The sequence below is a fragment of the Diadema antillarum genome, unplaced genomic scaffold, assembly GCF_040938485.1.
Source record: "Diadema antillarum isolate AM-2024a unplaced genomic scaffold, OU_Dant_1.0 seq00001602_RagTag, whole genome shotgun sequence".
Lineage (NCBI taxonomy): Eukaryota > Metazoa > Echinodermata > Echinoidea > Diadematoida > Diadematidae > Diadema > Diadema antillarum.
This window is the reverse complement of record NW_027272316.1, coordinates 719,879-742,490: the sequence shown is the minus strand read 5'-3', so window position 1 is coordinate 742,490 and position 22,612 is coordinate 719,879. Positions and strand designations below refer to the sequence as shown.

Genomic DNA, 22,612 nt, shown 5'->3' with positions numbered 1-22,612 from the left:
TGTTCTAATGTTGTGTCATTAGAAAGCATTTACGTATGAATAACAACTTGTTCATGTTTATTATAACATTAACATTTAGCCAAAAATTTTATGTTTTTTTTTCCTGAGTGTACTTCCACCTACTTTTGTGATTTTTCAGCTGGGCTGTCACATAGGACAACCTAGTTTGTTTGCAAATAAAATACGAAAACAACATAAAGGAAAATGTACTCTAGTAAGTAATAGGAACCAGGAAAGTCACTCAGATGAAAATTTCTGAAAAGATCAAATCAAAACAAACTTACTAGGAAGTTAGGGGGCTGACTTCACTTCTTTCTGGTTGCTTTTGGCACAGTCTCTACTACCTTCTTCTTTGCCTTCTGGGACCGGAAATTCCTTAGATTTACCTGTTCTTCATCACTAGACGAAGGGTATGCCTGTGATAGGGATATTTGCATGGGGGCCTCGCCTCCCTTCTAGCTCATTTTGCATTTCATTGGCATGACGCTCGCGGAAAGTGTTGACATTTTCGTGTCTGGATCACAAAATTTCCGCATCGGTTCCGGACACTTGCATATATAGATCCGCATCGGCTCCGCGCTGTCCTAAAACATTCCTGGTGTCTTCCGCTTTCATTCGGGAAGCTTCCCCACACCGCGGGATTCTTTCCAGAGCATATGCGGAAGGAGCGGAAGGGTTCCGGACAAGCGGGACATCCTCAGGACATTGTCAGGACAAAATTTGGACGCGGAAATTTTTCTCTCTCCCGAAGGTGCGGAAACGCCCGGACATGTTTAGGACAGTGAGCGGACACGTTCAGGAACGTGCGGACAGGTTCCCGAAGGAGTGCGGAATACCACATTTGCATTCTGGGGCTTGTCCGCGTCTTGTCCGCGCCCTAGTGGACGCCTGGGGGGCATTTCATGAAGCATTTTGTCCGACAACTTGTCGGACAAAATTTGCTTTCAGCCAATCAGAAGCAAGGATTTCAGTAGCTTTTAACAGTTTGTCAGACGAAATATCTGACAAATTGCTTCATGAAATGCCCCCCCTGGTCTTATGAGTAGAATTGTCTATGGCGAACAGTCCAAATTTGACAAATTTGAGCATATTTTGCCGTCTTGCAATTCTTCCAGACGGGATATCTAGAGAACGGAAGGTCGCACGAACTTGGGGCGCACGGTTTTAGAAAGTACAGATTCTGCCCATTTTTGTGATATAAAAATCTTGTTTATTGGTTGAGCAGTCCTGACGCAAATTTGCAGTAAAGCTAGACTACCCAGTCACAATTGCTGTCATAGGGAACGTGTACAATCCATACAGAACTATCACATGACGAGACTACCAACCAAAATTTGAGCCGTTGACCTTCACTGTCTGCCGTCGTCAGCAGTGTGAATTCCTGTGATTTCAAGCTTTTGTTTCTCGCCAAATCTCATTTTCAACACAATATCCAGATACAGTTGTATGTGAGACATTATCTAGATACGTAGCAGCCTTATGAACAACATAACTGTTAAGTTTGGGAGCAAAAACAACCAAATATATTCCACATTCCGTCTCATTTTTCGATGTTGGCTCTAGTTGGACTGGTGCATTTCCTTCGGAGGTGGTAATAATGTAAGTAGTTGCAACGGTCGCTTGCCACCTGCTGTCTGCAATCGGGCGCTTATATACCTGTGTTGTACAAAGGTAATCAACTGAAATAATGTTGTAAAGAATGATAAGGTCATAGACTTTTTTATCTCAACTGTAGATTTAACCCGATTTCTGTCGCCCCCACACACACAACACACTACGCGTGAAATTATGTGAACATGATGTCCCTCCACGCACGGTGCTGCAAGTCACCCCCATTAACGTGTCGACTAGCCACGCACCCCACATGCACTCACTTTCGCCAGCGTCTGCTACCTCAGATTTTCTGCGTGAATTAGGGCGAAAGTTTTCAATATGATGTATAACCTTCTGACTATCGCTGCTATAATGATAATGATGATAATTCAAGTTTATAAAGCGCATATTAGTTATCATGAAATCTCTAATCCCACCTAGATTTTGCAATGTCAATTCTTTAGAATACATTGACAAAGTTGTTTTAATTCATTTATGTATTTATCAGAGGGTTCACAGAAGCCTCACTGACCACCACACTGCACCGGACAATTGAATGGGGGGATAAAATATCCACAACGCAAAGGGCTAGTTCAGTAGTGACAGATTTGCGACCCTTCGGGAAATGAAAGTGGACCCCACTTGGAAATCCGTCAAAGGTCACTTCATTTAGCGTTGCCACATATTGATTCAAAGGATTTTATTGAGTCCTTTCTCTCCCCACCACCCCCTCCGTTCAAACGCAGGCCAGTTTATACCAAAGCTCGATAAAGAAATGACAAATAACGCCCAGCTCACACTTTTGCGTTTCGAGCTTGCGTTCAGCTGCATAGTGCCCGAACGCAGTCTAATGCAGCCTAACGTAGTACTACGCAATGAAATGAGCTAATATGAGGTCAATACGGAGACTAACGCAGAGGCTTTGCATTCTAGCTCGCTAGTTTGAATTTTTTTCAAACATCCGCAACTGAACGCGAGATCAAAATCCATACGAGCTATGACGAGGTGCAACCAGCTAATGCGAGCAAGGACGAGCAAGGATGAGCGACGAGCTGCTTAACGCAGGCCAACATAGCTTTACTTTGAACTGCATTTCACTGCGTATGGTTGCGATACTTGCTCGCTTCACCTCGCTTTAGTTTGCATTACCTCGCTTTAGCTTGCATTACCACAAGCTATTCCTAGTACCCTGCTCGCATCAGAACGGACTGTTGTGGATGTAACTCGCTACATTGCGAATCTAGCTCGTCTGTTGCTTGCTCCCCCTCATTCCTCCTCGCCTTATCTTGTTCCTCCTCGTTCCTGTTCAATGCTGCTCGCTTTAGCTCGCTATGACTGCGTACATGGGCGTAAATCCGGGAGGGGGGGGGGGATGGGGGTATAAATCCCCCCCTGAAATGGAGGAGGGGGGATGGCCCGTACAATCATCCCCCCCTGAAATTTGAGAAAAAAATGGAGGAAGCAGAAATGTGATTGTATCAATTTTGGCATATTGCGTGACATTCGTACGCCCGCCTTCAGAGAGGTAACAGAGTGAACGGTACTCCATCTTGTAGGATAATGTACACATAATTTTCTCAAGCGCTCGCTCGCTTCGCTCGCTCGCGAAGAAAGTAATATTGACATAAGGTATGTTCCAGATGTTGACACGTCAAATAGCATAGGCCACATGTAAACATGCAATGACATGAGCAACTCGGGACCATCTGCAAATTATGTCCGAAAACAAACAAACAAACAAACAGACAATAAAAAAAATTATACCGCCATAATTGAACCCCCCCCCATGACGATGATGCATGACTCTGATGACTCGGACAGGATACATCTATGGGCATACTCAGGGATGATCAGGGGCGTCGAATCTATCGGGGGGGGGGGGGGGCAAAGGGGCATTTGCCCCACTCCTACGGAAATGTTTGGGGCAGACAAATCATTTGTCCCCCAAGCAATTCCCGAGATGAGGACAAATCTCAACTTTCTCTTGGGAAAATTGTCCAAATACACCTGTACCGCTGCAGAACTATGTACCAGATCGTTGAATTGCAATCACAAACATGCAAAAGCTCCGCTACTGGGTCCCTTTCGAGAGACTTTGTACACTTTTGAGATTGACGTATTTCCTAATATTTTATCAAAGAGTTTGCAGCAGATTTGTCACTTACAAAAGCCCCCTCATATGCAGAGGCGTCGATGGGGGGGGGGGGGGTGGTTCCCCTATGAAAGTATTGGGGACAAACATTTCATTTTGCTCCTCCACATACCGTAACTCCCGAGATGTGGAAATGTTCTCACTTTTTTTAAAATAGAAAACTGTATGAATATTTCACCCAAAAATGGCTGCATTTCACTTCTGAAAATAGAAAATATCCCTTGCGTAAGAGGGAGATAGGCCTACTCCCTTCCATACCCTCCCCGTTCAGTCCTTTCTACTTAATACACTTTAGTTTGTCAGATTCTAAAATGTTTCATCTAAAGTGTGCACCAAGTCTGTTACTTCGGTTTAAAAAAATGCATAAGTTCCGTGGGTGGGAGGAGATATCTAGATACTTTCAGTTAACGGAGGGTCCCCCCCTCAAAAAAAAAAAATAGTATACACTTCTGGGATTGAAATTTTCCCAGATTACATTATAAATGTGTAAATAGGTCTGTCACTTCAGTTACAAAAAAAGAACACATAAGATCCACCGCGGGTGGGAGGGGATCTTCTTTCAACCCTTTCCCCACTTTGTTTCCCATTAAAAACTTTAGTACACTTTGGGGATTGACAGGTTTCAGAATTTTCCATCAAAACTTTGCATTTGTATTTGTATTCTAAGAATGCATAAGCCCACTCGTATGCAGGTACGTCAATCCTGGAGGACTGGGGGGGGGGGGGGCAAACATGTCATTTTGCTGTCCCCCAGTAATTCCCGAAACGAGGAAAATTTTCTGCGTTTTGTCCAAAATATCTTATCCAAAGTGTGCACCAGATTGCTGAATTTCAATTAAAAAAAAATGCAAATCTCTCGTGCTGGGGAGGGGAATACCCCCTCCCAAACTTCCCCTTTCCCTAGCCTTAGTACACTTTTTAGATTTACAAAAAATTCTGAATAATTCTGAGTGCACAAGACTTATCACTCATAGACCGATTCGATTTCGAGGTCCTATTCACCTACTGCCGCTAGCGGCGCTATGACGGTCGCCATAACTGGGGGCCAACGGGGGCTCCCAGCGAGCTACCACCCTAGCGAGTTGCACTGCAGCTCAGCAGCAGCGTAGCGCACCCATAGCGTATAGTTAGCTGGCCGCTGCTACGGTGCACCGCTGCGCCGGTGGCCGCCGCGCTAATATTGTGATTGTTTACTCACTGTGCTGAAGTCTTTCAGCGGCTTTTAATGCCTTTCAGACATATTGATCTACAATGAAAGCTTTAAAGGAATGATAAGGAAAACATATTGTGCAGTTGTTGGGTGCACAAATAACAGAAAAAACTGAAATGGAAGGTGCGCATGGCAGTATGTGAAATTCATTCACCACTGACGCATGATGAATATACAATTAGAGACGAGTGAAATACAACGGTATTAAAAATGCACAGATTTCGAAACAGAGTTAGGCCTATGCCTACTACATCCTCTATTTAATTAGGCTATCACTGCATACTCGTAAAATATGTTGTTCATTTTAGAAGACAAGTTAAGATCAAAGATTTTGATAGTTCACTGGTTATTTATGCTGGGTGCTTGGTTTCTTGTACACATCCTGGCTATGTTATATTATTATGACAAACGTTTTACAGCCTCGTACACTACAGGCAAATAAATGTTTCAAGATGCGTTAAATTCTTATATTGTTTTCACTTCTTTAATGTTCAGCATTGCATTGACCATTCAATTCAGTTCATTTATTTCATTCTCATTTTTTTCTTCCAACGAAACATAACACAAGGTAAATCAGAAAATCCAACATAAGCATAAATTAATTCATAAACAGTATAAAGTGTGAAGGATAAACGATAGACACCAAACTAATAGAAATAAATTATGTATACATACGGGAAAATACAAAGCTCTATTTTGAGGGAAAAAAGCATGCCTAGGTTTCTAGCTATTCAATTTTGGCCTGAAACTGAATTTGAATTTTGATATTGACAGTAGACACTTATAAATATTAAACGATGGATGGGGCAAACATCCGCTTCATAATCATATTAAGAAAGTGTAATCTGAAAATCACTCTTAAATTGTAGATTATAATATTAGGCGTTAGCACGATGTCATGAAATTTACTTAGACCTAGAACAGTAGAAGTTTTGGTTGTTGACATCAGGCGACTTTAATTTAGTTCATAAATAAGATTCAGAAACGCCTAGATCTGTAGTAGGCCTATTCCGTTTGGTTTACTTACCAAGCTAAGGGCTTAGGCTTGCCTGAAGTTAGCGACAACCAAAAATGACGGTTTAGACGTCTATAGGATGAAGGGTTCTAGAAGTCAATAGGTCTAGTCTGGACTCTTGCCTTATTTGTATTCAATTATATCAGTTAACTTCTCAACAGTATAGGCTTACTCGCAAGACAGACGTCTGCCTGCACCTAGCCATAGACTCTAGTTCTCCCCAGCGGTTTTCCTTCTCTTACACAAATGTGAATATATGGGGCTTTAAAAATACACACGAGTACCCAAGTCATCGCCAAGAAATAGAGTCTACAAACACTCACGGATCGTACCGATATTTACCTTGAAATTCAAGTTTTGGCTACAGCCACATGTCACCTACCCATATGCTCATACTCGGTATAAGTATACATTTAATATTCTTGTTTATGTCTCTTTAAGATCTATAAAGTTTGTTTTATGTTATAAGTGCTGTCTGGGGCAAATAATTTATATAGGGGCCCCATTTCTCTCTCTCTCTTCTTTCGTTCTTTAAAACAACAACGACATAAGTTGTTTAATTTTCACAAATTTCGCTACTCACTGTTCGGACTGCGAATTTTACAATTAGCGAGCGAAAAAAATGCAGTTGTAACAAAGCCAGACGCGTCGATTGCTGCCAGAGATACAGAAGCTGGCCAACTGGCGCCAGGTGGTAAAAGCACTGGCTGCCGCTAGCACCCTTGCCATGCATGCACGGCACTTGCCGGCCCGGCCTGGATGGCCCCCAGTTATGGCATCACCTTAAGAGGGCGCACTTCCATGAACAGTCGCTCGAATCGGTCTATATTCCAAAAATTTGAAAGTTCCTTCTTGTACAAGAGGAATATCCCCTTTTAATCAACCCTTTCCTCGCTCACTTCCCCCATCACAGATCAGGTGTTGTTGTTTTTTTTATTTCCTAAATATTCCATCAAATATGCGTATACGAGATATCTCAATTTCAACTTTAAAAAGGCAAAAGCTCCCTCGTACGGGAAAGCTGGTGATAGCCTTCTCCCTGTTTGCCCGCCCCCCCCCCCCCCCCCCCCCCCCGCCCCATGCATACATAAGCAGACTGTAGCTACACTTTCAACATAGACAGTTTTCCAAATATGCCACAAAATGTATGCACAAAAACGTTTAAATGCAATCAGAAAATACAGAATCTCCCTCACGTAGGAAGGGGGAAAAGGACTTAATCCTCTCCCACCTTCTCTGATTGACAAATTTCCAGATATTCCAACAAAAGTGTGCACCAAATTGTTGAATTTCAGACCTAAAACTGAAAAAAAAACCTCCCTCAAATATGGGAGACGTATCTTGCCACCCTCCTATTGCTTGGTCCCCTCTACAGACTTAGTACACTTGAGGGAATGACGATTTCCGAATTTTCCCCCAAAAGTGTGCTTCAGATCGCTTTATCTTAATTCTAATAATGCAAAAGCTCCGTCGAATGGGAGGGGAAATCCCCCTCCCACACCCTCCAATGCCCTCCCCCTTAGCTCTACCTCACTAGACTTTGTACATACACACAGATAATGCATACTCAGAATAAGAGTATAAGTTCCATGATTTTAACACTACCATGAAAAAGCCCTATTTATTTCTTCAATTATTATGTGGAAGATAATTGCACCACTGTTGATTTTTGTAACGCAGAAATAGTATATGTATTGATATTTGATTGACTGATTAATATTTGACAGTTTGTGTGTGATATGATATGTATATTTTGTGTTGCGGTGATGTAAACTTCAATATTTCTTTTTTTGTAGCCCATGTACGTGTCTTAACCTGCCATTTGTTTTGAATGAAATGGCGGACCTGTTTTTTTTTTCTTTTTTTGATATACATGTCAATCTAACACTTCCTTGAACTTAAAACACAGTAATGATGAAACAACAATTTTTTTTTTTTTGGGGGGGGGGGGGGGGCTGGAAAAAATCAAGCAGTAAAAAATGTATTGCAACTAAAGTTTGCACCAGATCGCTGAATTTCAAGTCTGAAAATGCAAAATCACCTTCGTGTAGGAGGAGGAATGGCCCTTATCTACACCCTTGTGTGCTTGCTTTTTCTGTTTGAATAATATTGCTTAACAGACAGCGTTCATAATAATTATTCATCGCAGAAGTTAATGCAATGAGTTTTTTTAAATAATAACATTTTATAGTCAAATTGTTCTATAAAAATCTACAGCAAAATATACTGCTCCCTTAAACAAGTGGGACTGTTCCAAGTCGATAAAACACGCAAACATGCATCAAATTGCACTATGTACAACATCAAAATGCAATAGGTTCTCACCGTGGGAGGGGGAATACCCCCCTCCCACACCCTCCCCCTCCCCCCCCCCCCCCCCCCCCCCCCCCCCCCTTGCTCGCCCTGCTCACTCGGGTTCGGTCGCGTTAATTGAATTCAGTGTAAGAATTAATACAAGAAGGTTATTCAAATGATACCATTTTATAGTCATCAAAATCAAAATATATTGCTACCTTAAACAAGTGGGACTGTTTCAAGTCAACAAAACGTGCAAAACATGCATCAAATTGCACCATGTACAACATAAAAATGCAAAAAGTTCTCACAGTGGGAGGGGGACATCCCCCCCCCCCCCCCCCCCTTTGCTCGCTCCACTCGCTCGGGCTCGGTCGCGTTCATGATATTCGGTGTAATAACTAATACAAGAAGTTTATTTGAATGATAACTAACTGTAAAATGTCAAAAACTTATAGCAAGTACAACTCTCTACGAGCTTTTATGCATCAGGGCAAACTGATATGCAACGGAACAAGCCGGAACAAGCAACAGTCTAGTTAAAGCGAATGGATGAGCAGTAAAATGAGGAGAAACGAGTTAATGCGAGCTGCTAGCGAGCTAGTGCAAGATACTAGTGAGCAACGAACGAGTGGCGAAAGAGGTACATGCACAACGGGGCGAGCAATCTTCGTATTGAATTGTACTGTTACTGGCAAAAGCGAGCTGGAGCGAGGTGAAAAGTAATCGTAGGCAATCATTTTGTAAAAAAATATAAGCGCTACAAGGCAACAATGTGACTGCGACAGAATATTTTGCTGCGGAGTGCTGCGTTAGGCTGCTTTAAGGCTGCATTCGGCTATCATTGTATAGCCGACAGACCCTTCAGACGCTAATCTCAACCGTTCTAGAAAACGTCGTACAGATGTGCAGTTTCCCACTGCGCATGCTGTTAGAGTCATGAGTGACAGCTATGGGGTCACCTTTCGTGCGCACTCCCGTTATGCCCCGCCCAGTTATACCGTTCTATGGTCACCATACGTTCAGACACACAATGGACACGATGGAATGCTGATTCGTTGAGTTCTATTTCGAAACGATGCTCTGACCCTCATTTCATTATACGTCGTTCAGTTGGTAAGCATTCAGACGTACAAATTCATCGTATAGCTATGCCATTTTGGCATAGCTATACCGTTCTAGCATATGGATATATATTTTTTTCTGTCTGAACACCCTGAGCTTCTGCTGTAGCTCCACGCTTAATTCAATGCGTGCTAACTTTCTTTTTTCTCATTCATACAGTAATAATTACACTTACCTCTGTGGATCATTTGCAAATTCATATGCTGCTTGGCGTGTGGAGAAAACATAATAGCGATCCTGGTAGCGCAGCACTCCAATATCTGGGTTTCCTGGCAGTAGGAGACGATCATATGTTACCAATGACCAGCCACAGTATCCCTGTATGATTGATAGATACATAGAAGATGATGTTCATATTGACAACTGAAGTGCAATTCCACACAATACTTATATTTGAGTTGGCTTTAATAAACGGTGAAAATCACACAACAAAATTGTATGTTTCGTCTATGTTAGACCTGAAATGAGAAAGTTACTTAACATTAAAGTTTAAAATGTGTTTTTTAAAAAAAGTGATAAAAGTAGCAAACTTTAACTATGTAAAGATCTCATTCACTTTGCTCACAAAAATTGGCAAAATCCCTCAAAGTCTGCCTATATTTTTTTTTCTGAATTCTGGAGGATACAAGTCAAGAATAAATGCTGCAATGCTTTATTACAAGGAGTACTCAATGACACTCATTGGCATCAAGTTTTGAATTAATTTTCAATGCTAATTACAAGCTCAGAACATCGATTTGTCAGTAACTCTGTAATCCTCTCAGAGGTGCATGTACATTGATGCATGTATGCAGAAGTGAATAAGACTTTCCCTCCATAATGCTTGCTGTCATGGTAGTTAATAAACCCCCCATTGAATGAGTAAAAAGTTACTCATGTGATAGGTATTGTATAGATATGGGGAATATGGTGAAATTTAGGTATTTGATCTTGATTTACTGCCTCTGACCTTGAGCGTGTGTGCCCACAAGTTGATAGGCACAGCTTCATCCATTCATACTACAAAATTTTATTGCATAACTCAAATGGTCCTTTAGTTTATTACGCTGTCCACAAAATTGATTACAGACAGACGCAAAGACGGAAAAAGGGATGGATGGACAACCACAAAACATAATGCTTGAACATGGTGAAAGATTGCACTTTAGGCCATAAAAGTTGGAAATATTTATCTCAGCTTCAATACACAGTGCATATAACCTGTGCTATTACCTGAATCTATTTCTGTTATTGCTAGTTTTTATTTCAGTTCTGTTTAATTCCACAATTAAACTATGCATCCAACAATGTTATCACACATTCAAAATAAAGTTTGTAGATTTAATTAAAACTAGACTTGGAATTTGTCAATACTGACAAATTAGGTGAGCCGATCTATTCGGAAATCAATGATTTGAGTCCTGACCCCAATAGGCATGACAATACCGGTTTAATTTGTGTTGAGGGGACATTGGCCTTGTGATGTTTGGATTGTCATTTAGAAAAAGGAGTCAGACCTGCCATCTTTGGTACCGAATTCCGTATACACTAACGAAGATACAGAATGAAGTATATTTGACCTTTGGCCCCACTTTGCACACCCAAGATGGCCTCTGAGCCAAAAGTGGTTATTTTGTGAAATGATTCTTGCGACACCGTCTATACGTCTGCAAAACATGGCAAAGATAGAACAGGTATTCACCAAGATACAGGATGAAACATTTAAGACCTTTGACCCTAATTTACCTACACAAGACAGTGTCTGATGAAGTAGTTATTTTATAAAATGATGTACTTGACATGGACTAAACATGTGCAAAATATGGGCGTGAGAGGGCCTGTTTTTCTTGAGTTATTGCGATAAAAGTTGCAGAAAGAAATATCTCCTTACATCGAAGCTAAGCTTCAATTTCAACCAAGTTTTTCGATGTGATCCCGACATCCAATAAAAAAAATAAAAGACACATTAACGGTGGCGCAAAGACTCAGCAACAACATCGTACCTATATTAAAATCTTGGAGAAATTCACTGAAGGTTAAGTGAGCTAGTGCGCGATAAAGACAGTCATGTCAATTTTCATTTCAAGAAAAGCTGCACTCCCATAGAGATAACACGCAAATTGGTTAAATTTGACAAGGTTACATCCAATCTATTTTTGCAAGTGAAGACATCATCCAATCAAAATTTTGATTGAACGGTTTTGAAAGAACATTCCAGGGTGCTGCATAACTTTCTTTATCCACTTGCCCGGTCGGGCAAGCAGGTTTCCAAATTTGCTGCAAAACACTCGCCCAAACATGAGTTTGACTTGCCCGAAAAAGATTCCAAAATATAAGGAAATCATATAGAAAAACATGTGATAGTCATGGGCCTAATAAAACACAATCATTGGAATAAACAGCACACATTGATTCGCACGCTTAAACACAATGGAGTAACACACTTGGTCCAATCAATTGCTGCCGCTGCTTTGCACTGGGGTTTCTTCACGTAAGTGTTGGAAAGTTTTTTTTATCTTTTATTTGTTTTTTATTTCCATCCTTTCACAAAAACAATAATAATTGTACATAATTGCACATCACAACACCAAAAACAGACAAAAAAGAGGGGAAAAAATAAGCAGGTGCACACAAGTTTGTGCTTTTTTGAATCTCATATATCCCATATTAAATTATGCTATCAATATCACATAACAAAGAAAAGTAACAGCCAGAATGTCATGTCAAGGAGGCATGAAGATTGATCCACTTCCTTTCAAATTTACATAGTTGTCTATTTTGAATACCAATTTGCTTCTCAGTCACATATATAGTTTTTAGCTTTGACCAGAACAGTTCAAATGATGGCAAAATACCCAAATGTCTACATGCATATATCATCTGCTTGGCTATAACAACACAGTGATTCAAAAGGGGCCTATGCAGGCTTCCACCAAATACACCAAACAAGATTTCTTCTTCCTTCAATTGTAGCTTTATATCAAACTTTGTATGCCACCATTTAAAAACTCTTCCCAAAAATCACATGCATGTTGACATTCAGCGAATATATGTTCTGGCGTTTCCTCCACTTGCTTACAAAAGATACGCAATTCAGAGTCCACAATTTTCATTTTGTGTAATCTTTTGTTCAAAAGAAGTGTTCTTGTATTAATTTCATACTGGAATGTTCTGCTCTTAGTATCAGCTAAACACACAAAGGGCATTTTGTATATAAGCTTCCATGTAATATCATCTATCGCGGACTTATTGCTCCAATAGATTTCCGATGTTGGAGTCTCGAAATTTTTGCCTTTCAAAATACAACTAATAATCTGCGTTGTTAGCTTCCAAAAATCTACTTCTTTGCCCTTAAAAACACAACTGAGTTTTAAGGCTGGTATCGTTCCCTGATTGGAAAGGCATCTCATATAGCAGAAACAATCGAGCACCATTTCATATACATTTGCTTTTACACTCCCCTCCTCACCCATGTGTTGAAATCTATCAATCTGCCTTCTCTATCAAACAAATCTGAAATATACCATAAACCAGCTCTAAAAAATGCTGCAAAAAACACAGTTCTACCATTTACTCTAACATATTCATTATTCCATATGATAATCTCACTTTTTTCTTTATGTTTTGAATCTAATAGTCGAAGATCAAAATAGGCACTCAGTATATCCCTGTACAAAACTTGGGCACTGGCCCATTGTTTTACAACTCTTTTTGGACATATTGCAATATAAGATAAAATGACCTCCAAGTTTCTTCATGAAATACCTAAAGATAACTGACCACAGAGAGCTACTTTCATTCAAAAACCTTGAAATCCATTTTACCTTCAATGCATTGAAAAAGGAAGGGATATGTATCATATATAAACCACCTTGTTCATACGAACCAATTAGGGTTAATTTCTTAACATATCTATTTTTTCCATTTCATACAAAATCTTTAATAACACTCTCTAATTGTTTCAGTATATGACTTGGTATTGGCAAAACTGACCCACAAAAAACAAATTTTGATATAGCAAATGTTTTTACTATTTGTACTTTCCCTATCAAACTTAAATTCCTTTTTCTCCAAACATTAAGTACAACTTTCACATCTACTAAACATTTCTCAAAATTTAATGATATCATCTGTTCCATATCGGAAGACAATAATATACCCAATACCCGAAAGGGTTCAGATGGCAAATTAATATCAAGAGGTTTAACTTTGCAATTTCTTCTTGATCCCAACCACATAGCATTAGTTTTGCTTTTATTAATTCTAAGACCTGAGAAAAAGCAAAATCTTCAATTATACCAAATGCTTCCTTTGCGGACTCTTAATCAGCCAAAACCAAAGTGGTATCATCTGCATATTGTACTATGTTTACTGCATACCCATCAATTTCTATACCTCTAATTTGTTTATTTTGACGTATAGCACTTGAAAGTATTTCTACACAAAGTATAAACAAGTATGGAGATACAGGGTCCCCCTGTCTTACTCCTCGACTCAGACCAAAATAACCAGAAGTACCGTTACTGCAACACAACTGCTTATATTCTTGTAGAATGTTTGAATATAACTCTGGAACTTGAGTCCAAACCCAAATTTGCCTAATACTTTCATCATAAAATCCCACTCTAAAGAATCAAAGGCTTTTTCATAGTCTAGAAAAAATAATAATCCTGGTATATCATACATTTTAGTATAAAACATAATGTCTATAATAACTCTAATGGATTCACCTATATATCTCCCCTTGACAAGACCGGTCTGACAAACACTAATCAATTTATCTATAAACTTACACATTCGTTTGGCAAAAACTTTAGTTACAATTTTCACATCCACATTCAAAGAGATATTGGTCTCCAATTCTTTAACTCCCTTTCATCTTTGCCTTCTTTCTAAATCAGAATGAGAATTGCTTGCCTTTGCGAAGTAGACATTTCTCCTTTATCAAAACTATCTAATACTGTAAAAGTGGAAATTTTCGCGGTGTTCAAATTTTCGCGCATTTCGCGCAACCAGAAACTAGCGCGAAAATAAAAGCACGCGAATATTTTTGCTTGCCATATGTGCCTGTGCGTGATGTCTTTATTCCGCGGAATTAAAAACACGCGAAACTCTTCCGACCCGGCCAAGCGCGAAAAATTAGTCACGCGAAAATATCCACTTTTACAGTACCGAGTCCATAAAAATATCTTCTAAATCATTCCAAAAAATCTGGTAGAATTCCACTGAAATACCATCATTTCCAGGACTCTTGTTTTTAGCCAAATCATTCAATACCTCTCTACATTCCTCTTTAGCTATGGGCTTTTCCAGCTCCTCTCTTTCTTCCACCGTTAAAGTGGGAACATACATTTTTTTCTAAAAAGGCATTACATTGATCTTCAAAACCAGCTTCCAATTTTGAAGCTTCAAGTGTTGGAAAGTTGCTGAAATGAAATATAAAGTGTGTTGCATCAGTAAACAGCCATTATCTTTGGGCTTCTGTATGGTTGACTTTGTGGGTATGTTTGGGGGGGGGGGGGGAATAAGTGTAAAACAGGGGCTTCAAAACTTTTTGCTTGCCCAATTCGGGCCAGCATTTGTTCTTATTGTTCAAAAATGCTTGCCCAAATTTGATTTTCACTTGCCCCGGGCAATAGGGCAAGTGCTTATGTAGCACCCTGCATTCAATAAGCTGCAACATGCTGAAATCTGGGTGAAAATCGGCCAAGGATAAGTGAAATATGCTCAAGTAAACTTGAAATATGATGATGTCATTTAAAAAATTTATTTTTTTAAGTTCATTTTGGAAGTTGAGACCTTTTAATCATTTTGCTAGCATTGGATACCCATGAAAGGATATGTACAACTCATCAGCTTTCAGAATATGTAAAGAAAATGGGGGGTCACCGTCCATCTTGACGAGTAAAATCGGATTTAAAATTGGCATTTTTTTGCCTATTTGCACTGTATATCGCCATTGACGCACGCACGGAAATTTAACTTTGACGGGCCCGTATGACGTCATATTGAGTTAGATTGACTTAAAACTTGGTAGAATTATTGCTTGACATTTCAGTCATCCAATCCATATAAAAAAACAGGAAATTTTCATAGCGTATGAGCTGCGTGTGCGTCTGCAACTGTTGATTTTTTTATGAAATGCTGCAAATGGCTTAAAACGTGCGCAAAACAATTTTGACCTCGATTAAAGAATATTAAAATTTCAACGCGCGCATACGCGCACGTTAAACGTCTACAGATTAATTTAAAAGAAATGGATAGATAAAGATTGCCTTGAACTTTATTACATGTAAATTTCAGTGCAAAATTCTCTTCCGTTATAAAAATATGATTTATAACGTGTTTTTAGATAATGACGTCACGGTGATGTCACGAGTGACAGCTCACAATGATACATTAGATCTGTCGTCCTTGGGACATAATACATAAATGGCATAAGTTTGAAATTGATATTCAAAGGACTTTTTGAGTTAACCTCTGCACAACATTTGAGGAGAAAGAACTTTTTACGACAACGGGAAGTTTAACACTAGACTTGGAATTTGTCAACACTGACAAATTAGGTGATCCAATCTATTCGAAAATCAATGATTTGAGTCCTGATCCCAATAGGCATGACCATACAGGTTTCATCTGTGTTTAGGGACATTGACCGTGTGATGTTTTGATTTTCATTTACAAAAGGGAGTCAGATCTGCCATCTTTGGTACCAAATTCCGTATACACTATAACGAAGATACAAAATGAAGTATATTTGACCTTTGACCCCACTTTGCACACCCAAGATGGCATCTGAGCAAAAAGTGGTTATTTTGTGAAATGATTCTTGTAACATGGTCTTTACGTGTGCAAAATATGGGAAAGATAGGACATGTATTCACCAAGATACAGGATGAAACATTTATGACTTTTGACCCTGATTTACCTGTTATTTTGTGAAATAATGTACTTGACATGGACTAAACATGTGCAAAATAAGGGGGTGATAGGGCCTGTTTTTCTTGAGTTATTGTAAAGAAAGTTGCAGAAAGAAAGAAATATCTCCCTACATCGAAGCTAAGCGTCAATTTCAACCAAGTTTTTCGATGTGATCCCGACATCCAATAAAAAAATAAAAGCTACATTCACGACAGCCGAAAGTGTCACCTACAACATATTTAAATCTGGGAGAAATTCACCGAAGGGTATAAAGTGAGCTAGTGCTCGATAAAGACAGTCATGTCAATTTTCATTTCCAGAAAAACTGCACTCCCATAGAGATAACACGTAAACTGGTCAAATTTGACAAGGTTACATTCAATCCATTTTTACAAGGTGAAGACATCATCGCATCAAAATTTTGATTGTACAAGATTGAAAGAGCATTTGATTAGCTACAACACACTGAAATCTGGGGGAAAATCGGCAACGGATAAGTGAGATACTCTCGAGTAAACTTGAAATTTGATGACGTCATTCTAAAAATTTAGTTTTTTTATTTCATTGTGGAATTTGATACCTTTTAATCATTTTGCCAGCATCGGCTACCCATGAAAGAATATGTACAACTCATTAGCTTTCAGAATATGTAAAGAAAATGGGGGGGGGGTCACCGTCCATCTTTCCATCTTGACGAGTAAAATCGTATCTAAAACTGGCATTTTTTTTGCATATTTGCATTGTATATCGCCATTGACGCACGCGCGGAAATTTAACTTTGACAGGCCCGTATGACGTCATACTGAGTTAGATTGACTTGAAACTTGGTAGAATTATTGCTTGACATTGTAGTCTTCCGATCCATGTAAAAAAAACGGGAAATTTTCATGGCGTATGAGCTGTGTGTCCATACATGTGCGTGTGTCCGCGTCCGTCGATTTTTTATGAAATGCTCCAAATGGCTTAAAACGTGTGCAAAACAATTTTGACCTCAATTGGATTATGCTAAAATTTCAACGCACGCGTACGTGCACGTCAACCGTCTACAGATGAATTTGAAACCAATGGATAAATTAAGATTGTCTTGAACTTTACCACATGTAAATTTCGGTGCAAAATACTTTTCCGATACGAAGATATGATTTATAATGTGTTTTTAGATAATGACGTCATGGTGACGTCACGAGTGACAAGTCACAATGATACATTAGATATGTCGTCCTTAAGGACATGATACATACATGTATATGGTAGAGGACTTTTTGAGTTAACCTCTGCACAACATTTGAGGAGAAAGAACTTTTTTATGACAATGGGAAGTTTAACACTAGACTTGGAATTTGTCAACACTGACAAATTAGGTGATCCGATTTATTCGGAAATAAATGTTATGACCTTTGACCCTAATTTACCTAGAAAAGACAGTGTCTGATGTAGTAGTTATTATTTTATGAAAAGATGTACTTGACATGGACTAAACATGTGCAAAATGTGGGGTCGAAAAGGCGTGTTTTTCTTGAGCTATTGCAAAGAAAGTCACCGAAAGAAAGACATAACTCCTGACAATGAAGCTAAGCGTCAATTTCAACCAGGTCTTTGGACGTAATTCCGACTTCCAACAAGAATATGGATCATATGAGCGATAGCCCAAAGTTTCATCTACAACATATTAAAATTTGGGAGAAATTTACCAAAGGATAGATAAGCTAGTGCTCGATAAAGACAGTCATGTCATTTTTCATTTCCAGAAAAAATGTACTCCCATAGATCGTTAGAGATAATACCTCATTTGCACAGCCAAAATGGCATCTGACCGAAGCGTCGTTATTTTACAAAATGATCCATCTATCGAGGTCCACGTGTGTGCAAAATATGACGGTGATACCATATTCACTAATGAGATTACAGAATAAAGTATATTTGACCTTTGATCCCACTATACACAGCCAAGATGGCATCTGAGCAAAAAGTGGTTATTTTGTGAAATAATTCTTGAAACATGTTCCTTACGTGTGCAAAATATGGGACAGATAAGACGTGTATTCACCAAGATACAGCATTAAACACTTTTGACCTTTGACCCTAATTTACCTACCCAAGATGGTGTCGGATGAGGTACTGTAAGACATGGTATATTCGCGGCATGAATTTTTCGCGAACTGGAGCAGACGGCCTTTTTTGCGGCATGAAATTTTCGCGAACTGCCACTGGCATTCAATGCATATAGTGTAGACAAGAACTTTCGCGCGCATTTTAATTTCGCGAATCTTGGCGCTCGCGAAATTCGCGAAATTAAAATGCATGCGAAAATTCCTCGTTTTACAGTAGTTGTTATTTTATGCAATGTTTGTGACATGAACTAAACATGTGCAAAATATGGGATTGATAGCCATTGCTGTTGTTGATCTATTGCACAGAAAGTGGAAGAAAGAAAGAAAAATAAAGAAAAAGTCAAGGTTATTGTATAGAAATTTGAAGGAGAAGCATAAAAAAAATCAGAAAAAGATGAAGTTAGGTAGGTTGAATATGACTAACTAAAGAAAAAGAAGAAAAAAATGTTTAAAAGAAAAGCAAAAAGCAGGCCGTAAGGCTCGAACCTGGGACCTTAAGATTAAAAGTCCGATGCGCTATGCACTGACCTAGATTTCATCCCCCACAGACTCTGTGTATTAAGCAAAATGACGCTACATCGAAGCCAAGTGCCAATTTCAATCAAGTTTTTCGACGTGATCTCGACATCATATGAAAAAACGGAGGGCATATTCACAATAGCCCACAGTCTCAGCTACAACATATTAAAATCTGGGAGAAATTCACCAAAGAATAAGTGAGCTAGTCCTCGAAAAAGATAGTCTTGTCAATTTTCATTTCCAGAAAAACTGCACTCCCATATAGATAACACGTAAACTGGTCAAATTTGACAAGGTTACTTTCAATCCATTTTTACGAGGTGACGCTGTCATCCAATCAAAATTTTGACATATATTTATGAAAGAGCATTTAAAAAACTACAACACACTGAAATCTGGGTGAAAATTGGCAAAGGATAAGTGAGATACGCTCGAGTGAACTTGAAATTTGATGACGTCATTTTGAAAATTTACTTTTTTTATTTTAAGAAATTTGATATCTTTCAATCATTTTTCCAGCATTGCCAACCCATGAAATGACATGTGCAACTCGTCAGTTTTCAGAATATGTAAAGAAAATGGGGGTCACCGTCCATCCTGATGAGTAAAATCGGATTTAAAATTGGCGTTTTTTTTTTGCATAGTTGCACTGTATATCGCCAATGACGCACGCGGGGAATTTCAACTTTCATGGGCCCGTATGAAGTCATATTCAGTCAGATTGACTTGAACCTTGGTAGAATTATTCCTTGACATTTCAGACATCCGATCCGTGTGAAAAAACGCGGAATTTACATTGCATATAAGCTGTGCGTGCGTATATGCGTGCAAGCGTACGCGTCCGTTCATTTTTTTCAATTTAAAAAAAAATGCTCCAAATGATCTGAAACATGTGCAAAACATTTTGGAGCATGTAAATATTTCAACGCATGCGTACGCGCACGTTTTAAGGGTAGAGATGAATTTTGAGAATATGAGTAGAATGAGCTTGACTTGAACTATATGTGACCTAAATTTCCTTGAAAAATTCCATTCCATTAATGAGATATGAATGAAAATGTGCTTTCATATAATGATGTCATAGTGACGTCACTGTCGACTGATCACAATGATTTTATAAGATCTATTGTCTTTGGGACATGATACATATATGGTATAATTTTGAAATTGATAGGCAGAGGACTTTCTGACTTAACCTCTGCACAACTTTTGAGGAGAAAGAAGAAAAAGAAGAAGAAAAAGAAGAAAAACAAAGAATCAGTACAGATACAGAAGGTGATCCGAGAGGATACTCGGATCACTCGGAGGGGCACACCCACATCCACCACATCCACCATTAATACAATTGAAACTACAGTCATCAATGCACTTTCTAATAGCACAAGCTCTGTCACTTTTGGTTCTACAGGAGATGAAAGAGATTCTTGAATATTGTGGCTTTGATTTGGGAAATCCTGGGGACTCTCTCAAAATTGGATGGGGTGGGGGAGGGGGCGGAGGGACATGGTGCCCAATTGAACACATTTAATGAGATCCTATCATTCTAGGTATGCAACTTGACAAAGTTGGTGAAAATCCATAATGGGGGTTTTCACAACAGGCTGAAAAGGTGCAAAGTTTATACACAATGGACGATGTACAAAGTGTGACACACGCAAGATGATGGATTTACAACAGCCAACTTGAGCTGTCAGCAAAGATGAGCTAAAAACAGACAGGAAAACAGTTATGCAATATTACACTACATAAAATGAGAAGTTCAATTGATTTCAATTATGTATTGATTAAGTTTCAAACTGAAAATTCTGTCAAACACACAAACTAGTGTAAGTTATTAAACTTTGTCAGAATGGTTAACATTGGGTTCTAAATCTAATCCAAGTATTGAGCATGGCAGATGTACATTACCTACTCCTAGCTGAAAGGATACTACAATTTTGTAAATGTAATAAAACAAGAGACCCGGGGGTTACGTGCTCACCTGAATATCGCAAGTTCACCTTCCATGCATTCTTGCAGACTCTTACCTGAGAACATTGGAAACTTATGGTGGGGGTAGCTTTGAGAGTGGGGGCATGGTGTCCATTTACATATTCCATCACACTGGTGAGAATACCTGCCAAGTACACTGTACTTTATAGAATGTTGGATTATGCAGCTTGGGAAAAAAGACTTACAGCTGTAAGCCCAATCACTTTTGATTAGAACTAGAGAAAAACATTATTGAATATTCATTAATTTAGGAGGTGTGGATCCCCTGGGGCCCCAGAGGAAAGCATGGTGCCCATTCAAACACTTTGAGATCTTATCCCTATTGGAATGCTACTTGACAAGTTCAGTGAAAATCCAATATGTTGTTTTCAGCAAGAAGATGAAAATTTAGGCCCGCATTTGGACCCCCCCCCCCCCCCACCATCCCATCCCTTGGGTCCTAAGGGGGTGGGGGGGGGGGGAGGGCACGTCTCTGATTCTCCCATGAACAAACAGTCATCAACATACTGACTCATTGTATTAACTTAGCTCAATCACTTCCGGTTCTAGAGAAAATCTGTACAGATTCCTTGCAGGAGGGGGGGGGGGACCCCTGGGGCCCCCCCAGGTGGGGCATGGTGCCCATTTGATGGAATTGAGATTCTATCCCCCTAGGGATGTTACCTGCCAAGTTTGGTGAAAATTAGTGATCCCTGGTTTTCAAGAAAAAGATGAAAATTTACAATTTCGGTCCAAATTTAGGCCCCCTGGGGCCCCCCAGGTGGGGCATGGTGCCCATTTGATGGGAATGAGATTCTTTCCCCCTAGGGATGCTACCTGCCAGCTTTGGTGAAAATTCATAATGGCATTTTCAAGAGCAATATGAAAATGTACAATTTGGGCCCCATTAGGACCCCTCCCAACCCCCATCCCCTGGGTCCCAAGGGGGGCACCCCTGATTCTGCCATGAACAAACTTGAAACTACAGTCATCTATGTACTAATTCATAGTATTAACTTAGCTCTATCATTTCTGGTTCTAGAGAAGAAGATTTTTTAAGATTCCTTAATTTTGGGGGGTTTGGGCCCCTCTGGGGGCCTCCTAGGTGGGGTATGGTGCCCACTTGAACATATTGAGATCCTATCCCCCTAGGGATGCTACCTGCCAAGTTTGGTGAAAATCGGTCCAGGGGTTCTCAAGAAGAAGATGAAAATGTAAAAGTTTACGCACGACGGACGCCGGACGAAGAGCGATCGCAATAGCTCACTTGAGCCTTCGGGTCAGGTGAGCTAATAATATGGACTGGCCATGAGGGGGATACAACATTTATTGCCTGAACTGGAATTGCATTGCCAAATCGAAGACCAGGGCAATACAATTCTAGTGAGGGCAATTAATGTCGTATCCCCCGAAAGTAGACAGTCCACATCATTATCATTACCCATTTCAGGCATCTTGAGCAGCAAAATAAATCATAACAATGTAAATTTTAACAATTTTCCACTCAGAGCAAGTCGAGCTCTACAACACACTGCGCGCTGCATCCCTATACACAGCTCAGGTAAGCGGCGCGTGTATAACAGCTTACTCACACAGGCGCAGGGATCGTCCCCTATTTTTACGTGTTAACCTATGGCAATTTGCCCTCTGTCACGAAACTCAGGTATGCGACGCGCGTAGAAACAGCAAGGCTCACACAGTAACAGCGATCGTCGCTTAGT

At 39.6% G+C, this 22,612-nt stretch overlaps 1 protein-coding gene across 1 annotated transcript in view; it reads right to left on the bottom strand.

Moving 5' to 3' along the window:
* LOC139711010 (cilia- and flagella-associated protein 206-like) overlaps nt 1–22,612 on the bottom strand; it is a 205,095-nt gene that overhangs the window by 33,464 nt on the left and 149,019 nt on the right. The window contains exon 12 of the mRNA XM_071622927.1: nt 9,566–9,708. Within this exon, the coding sequence (XP_071479028.1) occupies nt 9,566–9,708 (143 nt within the window). The remainder of the gene's footprint in view (nt 1–9,565; nt 9,709–22,612) is intronic.